At 37.5% G+C, this 12,450-nt stretch overlaps 1 protein-coding gene across 3 annotated transcripts in view; it reads right to left on the bottom strand.

Moving 5' to 3' along the window:
* Positions 1-1,610: 1,610 nt before the first annotated feature.
* The window catches only part of ARSJ (arylsulfatase family member J), a 76,467-nt gene continuing 65,627 nt past the window's right edge, over positions 1,611-12,450 (bottom strand). Inside the window, exons 1-3 of one of the 3 annotated variants that reach the window (XM_044912637.1) lie at positions 5,398-5,445; positions 1,831-3,190; positions 1,696-1,727 (exon numbers count right to left, since the gene is read on the bottom strand). In XM_044912637.1, coding sequence (XP_044768572.1) covers positions 1,696-1,727; positions 1,831-3,190; positions 5,398-5,445 — 1,440 coding nt within the window. Of the gene's footprint in view, positions 3,191-5,397; positions 5,446-12,450 lie in introns of those variants that run through there. The other 2 variants (XM_044912636.1, XM_021684470.1) reach the window with 2 other exon arrangements.

The following is a 12,450-nucleotide window of genomic DNA, read 5'->3' as shown; positions in this document are numbered from 1 at the left end:
AATGTCCAGTATTAACACAGTTTTAATGATTAGGGCATGAAAGTCAACTGTAGAGGATTTTCCTTCCTGGATGTCTTGAAAGACCTAGAGGTTTGCTGACAGCATTTTGAAAATATTTTTGTTCATTATTTATAGATGACTATTATGTTAGACTTTAGTTTTTTAAGGGCAAGACAGACTTTAAAAAAAAAAGATTTTATTTATTTGAGAGAGAGAGAGTAAGCCCAGCACATGAGCAGGGGTAGGGGCAGAAGCAGACTCCCTGTTGAGCAGGGAGCCCAGGAGCATGACCTAACCAACTGAGCCACCCAGGCGCCCTGCAAGACAGACTTCTCTTAAATCACAGTCTACCTAGCACCATGTGCAGGTGGCAGGTATTCTTACAAAGAGCGAACATCTGTGAAGCCATTTCCAGATAGAAGCCTGTGGGCTAATTTATTTCCATTGAAAAAGTTATGGCCATTAATAGAGAACTTAAAATCACATCCCCACCGTATCTACTTTGTGTAAGAGTAGAATCATTATAAATGTTATAGATTAACAAAATAACATTTTTCTCTATGAAATAGCCAAGTGGAAACACCTCTTATTTGCAAAATCCATATTATAAATAATATATAAATATATTTTACATATTTATATATTTAAAATACATATATGTTTTATATATTTTTATATTTTTATATATAAATAATATGGTTGTTAGAAAATTGCCTATTTGTAAAGATTTTTGTTGTTAAGATGAATAATATAATTTTATCTAGAAACTAGATCAGGAAAACCACACTAAATTTGCTAGTGCTGTAAAATAAGTCATTTTAATAATAAAGACACATAAATAAAGTGTTTATGACAGAAACAATAAAGTTGTCTCTCAACCCCGTACAACACTGAATTTCCAAGTAATTTGTAAGGAATATATTCATCTTTTTACATTCAAAATAATGGTTGAACAATGATGATTATCATATTTTCTGACTAATTTTATATTCTATGAATTCACACAGTATTACAGTAATTTATAGTATTACAGTGCTTGGTAATCTTGAAGATATGAAATAAACTAACAGTATATAGAAAATAAAAATAAAAGTCATTTGTATAACTTTTTATGAAAACAAAATATTTTTTCTGTAAAATAAATTATGTACTTTACGTTGAAATGTCATTCTGTTAAAGTGTTTAGAAAATAGTTACATTCACGTTTTGGCAGTGTGCTCAAACATTCTTATTTGCCATTCCCTCATGCGTGATAAAATGAGGTGCAAGCTGTTTACACAGGAGGAAACAGCTTATTTTCACAGGAAAGGAAATGATACGTGAAATGGAATTAATTTAAAAAACCAAGTATCATAAGTTGGAGATACAATAATTCACTAAGAAAAAATATTTTTCAAGGCCTTTTGAGGTGAGCCAACCTTTGTATTTGATCAAAGGTAGTTTTCATCATGCTACCCTGTAACTTGCATCAAATTAACATATTCATGGTTTGCAGTTTAAAGCAAGTGTTTGGTCCGTTGACCGAAACACAACAGCTGAAATCCTTAACGAGCACTTTCACAAAGGAGCAAAAGAAATAAGCATCTCCATTCTCCTCCAAGTGTGGCTCGCAAGGGTAGCACCTTTGGCACCGAATAGCCCTGTTTTCCCCGTAGCCAACACACGAAAGTAAGTCTGGTGCTTATGGCCGTGGTATTATCGAGCCAGATTTGCTGGTTTACCCAGGAAACAGCTAAAAGACTAAGACTGGCTTAAGTTTAACCAGCCAGGAAAAAACATGTACTTATCCACGGTGATGGCAAACATCGGAACGGCAATTTGAAAATGAACCTGCTTTCTGCTGTTTCTTCTTGGTCTTACTTTTCTTCTGCTTTTTCTCAGCCTTATTTTTGCTTGGCTTCTTTTTCTTGTATTCCTCTTTATACCATGGTCCCCAGACTCCCCCATTGAGCCGAGGGTTACTCCTGGGGTCTTTGGGGGGGTACCTGACAGGCACTGCGGTTTTGTTGAACTGCGAGAGCCTCCGTAGCAGCTGCTTCACGATTCCAGGATACCTGTGAGACAGGTCCACTCTCTCATATGGGTCGGCTGTGATGTTGAACAGCCATAGGCTTTTGCTGGTCGACAAGGTGATTCGTTCGTTGTGCCATCGGTTGGGCCCCAGGTTGCTGAAAGACTGAGGGGGAACCCAGTCACTGTAGCCAGGGTTTCCTGTAAGCAGTTTCCAGTGCTGCACCCTGATGGCTGACTGGATGGCGGTGTTCCAAATCCCGTAGCCTGCTGCCCAGGAGCCATTTTTTGCCTTGGTATAAATGGGGTCAATGTTGTGCAAAATATCCACCCGGGGCGAACGAAGGCCCTCACTTATGGTTTCCCAGACATCGTAGCCATCCAGCTGAATGTTCTCATCAATCTGTCCTTCAGCCAGTGAAATCAGAGTGGGGTACCAGTCGGTGATGTGCACAAGCTCCTTACACACAGTTCCCTTGTTTTTCAGAAGTGGACTATGCACAAAGCCGATAGCCCGAATGCCCCCTTCCCAGTATGTTCCTTTGCTACCTCTGAGAGGCCAGTTACTTCCTCCTGCTGTGGGCTGGCCGCCATTATCTGAAGAGTATATGATAATGCTGTTGTTATAGAAACCATAAGTCTTCAGGGCCAGGGTCACATTGTTGATTGCTTCATCTAAGCAGGAGAGCATGGCAGCATACCTCCGCCTATTTATGTTGATAATGGATCTGTAGTGTTCAAAATACCTGCCGGGGGCTTGCAGTGGTGAGTGAACAGCTTGGTAGGCAATATATAGAAATATAGGCTTTCTGGGGTCATGAGAAGCTAAGATTTGCTGAACTCTTTGAGTGTACATCTGTGTGGAGTAGATGCCATTGTCATAGTCCCAGGCAGCGTTGTCATTTTCATACAAGTCATAGCCACACATCCCAGGACTGTCACATTTGTAGTGCGTATAGTAATCACCACTTCCCAAGAGGGAACCAAAAAAGGTATCAAATCCTCTCTTGGTGGGCATACATTCTTTTCTATAAAAACCCAAGTGCCATTTTCCAACCATATGTGTTGAATAGCCAACCTCCTTCAGCTTCTGAGGTAGGGTTGCATTGTCCAGAGGTAAGCAGTTGGGTTGGGTAGGTCTTATGATAGAATGTTGAAGTCCGGTGTGTATCTGATACCTTGACAAGAGTAAAAATGTTGTCAGTGCAGGATAAAAGAGATATTACAATGATTCTTAAATTAAACAATGGTTCTGTGCAGAGAAACTTTACCCCAAATGAAATAGGACCAATTCAGCATTTCTACTGTTGACTCAGAAGTCTTATCCTAATTAGCTTCATATTTAACATTTGAAGTACATTTGACTCTAAATTAGTACTTTTGAAACTAAGATTTTACCCCTTACCTCAAAGTACTTTTGTTGTTTTTTTGAGAGAGAGTGCGAGTAGGATGGGGGAGGGGCAGAAGGAGAGAGAATCTTGAGCATGGAGCTCAGAGCCCTACACAGGACTCCATCTCCTGACCCTGATCATGACCTGAGCTGAAATCAAGAGTTGGACGCTTAACCGACTGAGCCACCCAGGCACCCGTATCTCAAGTGTTTTTAAAGTTCTTTTAATGGAATTAATCTGAATAAACTTTAATCTCTTAATTAATTATATGACATAGAAAACTAATGTGATGAGGAAAAGGATACAAATGTTAGAGTAGTATTATTATTAGTTTTTAGTCTAGGGACCTCACATTAGCTTCCAAATCATTTCCTGAGATCTATTTCAAGCTAATTCTGAAGCACTAAAAATACAAGCAAAAGTTATATAAAAGTCTGCTGTTTGATTGTCAAAAAATACTTTATAATTAGTTCCCAACCTGTTAGATCTCTGTAAAGAGAAAGGGAATTTTTCTGGCTCCCAATACATTATTTTGGGAAAACCATTTTAGAGTAAGGGTTTAGCTAATGCTAAGGAAGGATTACATTTTCCCCAAAACAGCAGGAAACAAGTCCTTTCATATTTTTTCCAGTGTCTCCATTTAAAAAAAAAATTACATTCACTTATAGTCTAAGAAAACAAGGCAAACATTATACATTAAAATTAAGTGAATGTTAGTTTCCAGCATTGTTCTTTTCCCAAGGATATATTGCCAAGTCCTCAGAGAATGGTTATCATCACCTAAGTGTATGAATTTTCATTTGGGTCAAGATGTGTTTATTAGGTTCATGACATTTAAAAGCAATTGATTCCATAGTTATTACATAAGTTCAAAAGGACTTTTAAAATAGAAAATACAGAAATTCTGAGAAAATGAAGGTTGCAGAAGGTAGATATGAAAATATTCTTGGAATCAAGTTACAAAGAGTAATATTGAGATCAAAATAAAAATTTTTTAAAATTAATTTAACCTGCAAGGCCAACATGTCATACATACCTTGGGTGAATACTGCAATTTATTTAAATTTTCAAATGATAGTATAGTGTAACTGTGAATTCTTTTGAAGCATCAGTTGCAGTAACATTGATGGTTTTGTAGGATCCATAGGGAAATTCAGTCACTAATGCAAAGCAGCATTCAACATGGGGCCCTGTCTACTCTGCTGATCATTAAGCTGTCAAAGTTTCACAATTATCACGATTGTGGTAATTTAAAATGTAATAAACTCTCAAAGAAATAAGCGTTTCATAAGCATTATTTAGCACCCAATTCATAAAGTATTGTTACTATCCTTGATAATTTCTGATGATCCAGTTCAGGATCCAAAACATTTACTTGTGAAACCATCGATTTTGTATGAGTACATGACAAATTGGTAACACCTATCAATGTAAGCATTGAGTAAATTTAAAACTGGAAAATCTGCATGGGTAAGAATTTTAATGAATTATTAACTAAATTATTCTATGCAGAAAATGTACTTGGCCAGAGTATCTATTCAACTCATTGAATGGCTAACCAATTCAAGTCTTTCTAATCAAACTGGGCATTTTCTCAGCTAGTCCTAAAAGCAAAAGTAATTGAGCCTTTTGAAAAGCATGAAATACAGAAAATGCTCACAAAAAGAGTAGGAAAGAAGAGGTCTGCTTCTTTCAGGAGAGGATACAGTGTTAGCAGATAAGTAAGAGACATCATCAGAACTATTAACTGTATAGTTTCTGTTTTCCCCACAACCTAAAACAGTTTTCATATTGGAAAATTTAGAACCAACAACATAAAGGTTGGGCAGCAGCTCATGAATACAAGCGATCTTCTCAGGACAGACTCTTATTAAATGGATTCAAGACTTTGGGGCCAAATTGGTGACGTTTGGGGTAGAATTTGTGGCATGGGTTAAGGGTAGAGTTTGGGGGTCAGACAGACCTGAGATTGAATTTGCTCCACTGCTTATTAGCTGTGTGACTTTGGGCAGTACTTAACCCCTCTGATCCTCAGTTTCCTCATCTGTAAAACAGGGATAATAATACATATTGGGTCGTTGTAGCATTGAAAGAGAGCATAGAATCTGATAAGGAGACTACTTTTGCTATTATTACTTCCAAGTTCTGAGTCATATGTTACTTACATATTTGTACAAAGTTTTATTATTTATAGGCCTTCTTTCACATGCATTATTACATTTAGTCCTCACTACAACAGTAAGAAGTAGGATGCTTTTATGTTAATTTTATAGATAGAATAGAGATATAGAGATGACCCCCAACTCCTCCAGCCTGCCCACCAAGCTGGGAAATGATTCCTGAATGACAGGAGTTAAATCTGATGCTCTCTCTATTCAAGAGTTAAAATCAGTACTTCTTGGATGCCTGGTTGGCTCAGTCGGTTGAGCATCTGCCTTTGGCTCGGGTTGTGATCCGGGGATCCTGGGATCGAGCCCCACATCAGGCTCCTTGCTCAGCAGGAAGCCTGCTTCTCCCTCTCCCACTCCTCCTGCTTGTGTTCCCCCTCCCTCTCTCTCTGACAAATAAATAAATAAAATCTTAAAAAAAAATAAAATCAGTACTTTTTGAAAAATCAAAGAGCAGGGGAAAAATGCCATCAGTTTTGAGAAGCAAATCTGTTCTAACTTTCTAATTAAAGAAAGGAAGGATTTTTGTAAATCAAATAGTGAGGTTTATATTGATCCCAGAAAAATCTGAGAACAATTTTTAAGTAGATGATTCGTGAGTATTTCAAAAAGCTAAGTTAGCTTCATTTTCTTTTCTTCTCTGTGTTATTTTATTTAGTTAATTTAAAAAAATTTTTAAGCTTCATTTTCTTTTTTAAAAAATGTCAGTATTAGGTAAACAGTTTAGGAAAATGATGGGCATTTCAAAAATCTCATTTTCTTTTTAATCTCATTTTCTTATAAAATAATGAAGAAATAACTGTATGGTAACATTGTATATTCACCATAAGAATGATGTTACACATTAATACCAATTAAGGCATACAGATAATTTTCATTTACATGATTTCTCTGGTTTATACAAGTCTGTGGATGAGGCAGGAGTGTTCCATTTATTATTTTCATCTAATAACAACAAAAACAAAAAACACTGAAACTCAGAGTAATTCAGTGGTTTGTCAAGTTTCACAGCTGTAAGTCTTGAAAAAAAAAATCTGGAATCCAGATTTTTGGCATTAGAGGCTTTTCCATGAACACTCACAGATTATTGGACAGCTAGACCCATTTCAAGTTTGGATTAATTTATTTGCATTAATCTTCAGTATTTATTCATTTGCTCAGTTAAGCAGTATACTGAGTGTAAAATGTGTGCCAGGGACTAAGCTGTTGTTTGTTTTGTCTACCACCTCCTGGTACCCAAAGCTTTGATATCCTCAAGTGAGCTCTAAGTCAAGATCCTTCTTGCAATGGGAGTGACTTTAAAGTATGAGTTCTCGGGGCGCCTGGGTGGCTCAGGCATTAAGTGTCTGCCTTCAGCTCAGGTCGTGATCCCAGGTCCTGGGATCGAGCCCTGCATCAGGCTCCCTGCTTGGTGGGAAGCCTGCTTCTCCCTCTCCCACTCCCCCTGCTTGTGTTCCCTCTCTCGCTATATCTCTCTCTGTCAAATAAATAAATAAAATCTTTAAAAAAATAAAAACAAAAAAATAAAGTATGAGTTCTCTGAACCCTGGGATCAGGTGGGGATGGAGACAGTGTTTTCAGTCATGGAGAACAGCACTGAATGCTAAGAAATTATTTTCTTTCAGGAAGGAGATGGTTGGAATCCAGGGAAGAATCTTTGGCTTGATAGTGACTCTGACTTGGCAGCAGCAACTAGCTTGATGATCAGTAAGTCTTCAAAATACACTACAAAATAGTATATTGATTAATTGGTTGAAGACTGCTGATCTGGGAAGTAGTCTCTGGAACAGTACAACAGGGCTCTTTCCTCAGCTTCAACACACTGGTCATTATTATCCACTTATTATTATAGTCCATTATATATCCATATCCATTATCATCCATTATTATCCATGACTTGAACAAAGAAACAGAAGAAATGCTTATCATCTAGGAGGAATAGCTGATATTATAAGTGGCATAATCAAGACTCAAAGTAATATAAATGACCTGAAATGTCAAAACAAAGAAAGTGAGACATAGATCAAAAATCAAGGAAGCGCTCAAAGAGTGAAGGGAATGTCAAAAAGATGCAGAAGCGTGAATGACGGGGATCTCACTGGCCAAATATGGGACAAGGCGAGTATCAAAATAAATGATGGTAAAAAATAGTAAAAAATTATACCCACTGAATAAAATAGAAACCCTGAGTCCACACTAATATAAATAAATTGGTAAATAATAAAAGTTTGCTATGGAATGGGATAATGACATAGTCGCACAGTACCTCCCCACAAAACATGTAATAAAAGAGTAACTGTACAGCGACGCCTGGGTGGCTCAGTCGGTTAAGCGTCTGCCTTCAGCAGCTCAGGTCATGGTCCCAGGGTCCTGGGGTCAACTCCCACATTGGGCTCCTTGCTCAGTGGAGAGCCCGCCTCTCTCTCTGCCTGCTCCCCCTGCTTGTGTGCTCTCTCTCTGACAAATAAATAAACAAAATCTTTAAAAGAGTAACTGTACAGTGAAAGCACCTGATAAACACCATATTAATCTAGCGATCAAAGTTAACATCACCAATAACTGGGACAAACCAACATCATGTGCCTTCAGATAGGATGTAATGAGAGGAGCACAGCACTGTTTCTGTGTGTGTCAGCCTAAGATGCATCACCTCAATCTCATCCCGAGAAAACAATGGGCAAACCCAAATTGAGGGATATTCTACAAAATAACCAGTCTAAAATATTCAAAAGTGTCCAGATAATGTAAGTCAAAGAAGGAATGAGTTAATTTTTCCAATTTGAAAGAGAGTAAGGAAACCTGACAAATAATTGCAGCATGTGATTCTGAATTGGAATAGTTATGATAAAGGACATACTTTGAGAACTGGCAAATTTTTAATAGGGTCTAAGGATTAAATGGGAATAACAATGTTAATTTCCTGATTTTGATAGTCTTGTGACCAGCGTAGAAAGAGATTTTGTCAGAAATATAAAGTATTAGAGATGATGGGGCATCAGGTTGGCAGTGAACTCCCAAATGGTCCAGAAAAAAATATTATTTGTGTTGTACTTGTATGGTACTTGACTTTTTCCGTAAGTATGAGATTGTTTCAAAATTTTTTTAGAAAGTGCAAGAAAATCTAATTGGGACAAATGGAAGGCACTGCATGTTAAGAAGCAATGATTTACATGTTTGTTACGGATCTGGGAAGTTGGATATATCAGATTATGAATTTGGAAAAAAGCAAAGAGTTAAAATGCTAATAAGATCTTACATTATGTAAGGGCAGTGTGTGGATTCTAAGAGGTAATAATCCTACTCTGTGCTAATCAGAACATATCTGGAATAGAGTATTTAATATTTAAGCATGATCCCCCAAATACATGTACGTTTATTATTTATAAATGACACACATGCAGTACTGTACTAATTTATCAACATTATAAGCATAGATGAAATAGAAATTAAGAAGAATGGGATAAAAATAAATAGAAATAGAATTTCTGGTATTTGTTCTTGTATCCTAATGAATGATCCTGCATTGCCCCGGAGTGTATATATTCCAATGTGGAGACCACTGGTACAGAAAGTTGCTTGTAAAGAGATGAGAATTGAAACACAGGGATTAATGAGAAGGCAATTACAGTAGTGTGGGTCAAAGATGATGGTGGCTTGGACTACCACCTAGTGGCAGTAAAAATGGACGTAAGTGGGTAAATCAGATGTATAATTTAAATTTAGAACTGATAGGACAAAATCAGTGAAGGGAGGGTAGTGGGAAAGGAAAAGGAAAAAAAATCAAGGACTTCTGAATTTGTGGCTTTCATATTTTGGTGAACAGTGGACGGACCAGCTGATCTCTGTTTCGTTCCAAAGTATACAATTATGACTAATGGATAACATTACAAAATGGTAGATTGCAAAACAACAACAACAATGCAAACAACAACAACTACAAAACCCCACAACTAAAAGAAGAAAAAAAAACAAAACAAAATAGACTACATAGTCATCTGCCAGGGATTCTTTAAAAGATGTATTTGAATTGGGAAAGGAGTACTAGGTTACCTCTAAGGTGCCTTCTAAACCTGAGAATTCATGGATCAAGGATGACAGGTCAACGTTTCCTTAAAGAATGCTGTGCAACCTCAGAGCAGTTTTACAAAAACAAGTTTATAATATTATGTACAGGTGTTTGATAAAGAAATTTCCATAATGCATCCATATATACTTAAGTTATTTCTTTGAATAATATAAAGTTAGCTTAAAGAATAGGTTTTTCACATAATATTTTCTTTTTTTTTTTTTTAAGATTTATTTATTTATTTGACAGAGAGAGAGACAGCGAGAGAGGGAACACAAGCAGGGGGAGTGGGAGAGGGAGAAGCAGGCTCCCCGCAGAGCAGGGAGCCCGATGCGGGGCTCGATTCCAGGACCCCGGGATCATGACCCGAGCCGAAGGCAGACGCTCAACCGACTGAGCCACCCAGGCGTCTCTCACATAATATTTTCTGAATGCAGTAATCATGATTAAAAAATAAACTAATTTTGAAATTTATTCTACTTTTTTGTTACCATCTGGGTACCATGTGAAGAAAATTCCATATGAACAATAGTGAACCTAGAGTTGATACCACATCTGTTAACATCAATAGCCATCATTCTCACTTTCCTGCCAACTCAAAAGACAAAAGCTAAGTGGGCCTTTCAGCTTGGCATTAGAATGTGTAAAGACTTCTGTAATCTTTTTAAATATTAATTTATATCACTGGGTTCTGGCAGTGGCAGTAGTTTTGAATTCTCTTTTGTCTAGGAATGTCTAATATAATATTGTTTTAATCCAATTACATAGTTAATGTACCCTTATAAATACAAGATACTTATAAAGATAAAACATGAATCCTCACAGTTCCATGCAGACTCCAATGTCTAGGATTGTTACAGAATACAAAATCAGCCAATATGCAGGAGAAATTGGTATTTTGAAGGGAAGGAACCAGGTATAAGACACTAGGTTATGAATCAAATGTCACTCAGATATTTATAAATTAGAAAAATATAACTAATTTTCCATATTCTGAAAGGTATTCCTTCATCACTTCCTTCCAAAAGACTCTTTTATCTCAAAGACTGTCATTCTATTTATAGGCCTTAATTTCTTTCATCTTTCAGTTAATTATATCTTCTGACAAAGGGTGTAAGTGGGAGAGAGGTACCATAACAACTCAATGTCTAGATTTTTATCTCATGAATGAATGGATATTCATTGGATATTCATTCATGAGATGAAAAACTCGTCATGGTTTAGAATGAATCACTTATTTAAAACTCATTCACCTACAATGAGCCAGACACTGCTAACTTTGGGGGTCATAAATTTGTAGAAGATGATTCCTGCTCAGAAAGCACTCAGTTAGTGAGCCCTCTTACTCAACTATAGACCCCAACAGTTAAAATCAGAAATAGATAAGATCATTTAATTCATGCTCTAAGTAAAACCCATTGTGCTTATTTCTTATCACACTTTCTTGAGGCATTAATGAAGGTGTCTTGCAATGACTGGAACATTCTAACCACCAGCCCAGAAAAGCCCAGATAGCAATGGACTGCCTAGAAGACCACACATCCCCCTCCCCACCCATGTTCATGGGCTGAACACATACTGACCCCTATCCATGATCATGTACTCTGCCTGCTCTCTTGCACGTACCTCCAACCTCCATCCTCTCCTTATAAAATTTCAGGTTGCCAGTGAAGAGGTCAGTTGTTAAGGCTTGAGCCTGCCACCTCCCCAGCTGCCTGCACCCAAAATAAATTTCTCTCTTTCTCTTTTCTAAAACCCCCTCTTGAATTATTGGCTTCTCTTGTGACAATTTTATCTGAATTTGTTGGACAACACTGTTGGCAAACCCAGCCAGGAGCTATGCTTTTGATTTGTCAGGATTCCTCAGGATGGAGCAGTTGGCTGTGGCAACACACCAGGGCTTCCCCTCATTTCCTGAATTAGAGGCTATGATAGATGGTTAGGTAACAAGTCTAGTGTTAGAGACAGACAATGATTAGAAGATTATCATGACAGGAGTAAACACTGCAAGAAAGACAACCACAGCATTCTCTGAGTACTCACAGAAGGTCAGGAAATGCTCTCAAAAGGGGCCATGTTTGATCTAAGTGCATTCATAGGGGTATGTAGGTGAATATGGGGAAAAGGCAGATATGTGAAACACCCAGAACAATATGGAAAAAAGCACGTAGTCACAAGGGAACATGAATCTGAGGTGATTGTTGAGGGAGGAGGTGCGGCCAGGTGAAGAGTTGAAGGGAAGGCAAAGAGAGTATTTCAATAAGAGGAGTAGAATGTTCAAATGCACAAAGGGAGAGAATTTGGCCCTCTGTGGATCAACAGTTCAGGATATGAGAACAGAGATTCAGACATATCTTCATGGAAGATGAGGCTACACAGACAAGTAGGTGCCAAGTTACATAGAGTTGTATTATAGCATACAGCTATACAAAGGTTTTTGTACTTAATGTGATACAAGAAACCACCGACATACTTTTGAAAAGAATAATACATAATAAAAGTTTGCATTAGAAAAAACACTCTGATTGTAGTGTGAAGGGTAGATTGTAGTGGAACAAGACAAAGGCAGGGATGTTTTGCCCTAGTGTAAGAGATAAACACTGACAGCTGAAACAGAGATGTGTGACAGTAAGGATGAGGGGAGGACTCTAACGAGGCACATCTGAGTGGGCTATAGGCTGTGGGGAACATGGGACAGGGGATGTTAAAAATGAGTCCCAAGTGTCTGGGCTGGGTGGTGGGGTGAAAGGAGTTTTCTTGCATTAAGTTAAGAAATGTAGGAAGAAGAACAGGAATGAATAGGAAGATGATGAAT

This window comes from Neomonachus schauinslandi, chromosome 2, assembly GCF_002201575.2.
Source record: "Neomonachus schauinslandi chromosome 2, ASM220157v2, whole genome shotgun sequence".
In the NCBI taxonomy this organism is placed as follows: Eukaryota; Metazoa; Chordata; class Mammalia; order Carnivora; family Phocidae; genus Neomonachus; species Neomonachus schauinslandi.
The sequence above is the reverse complement of the archived record's forward strand: the minus strand, read 5'-3'. Positions and strand labels throughout refer to the sequence as shown.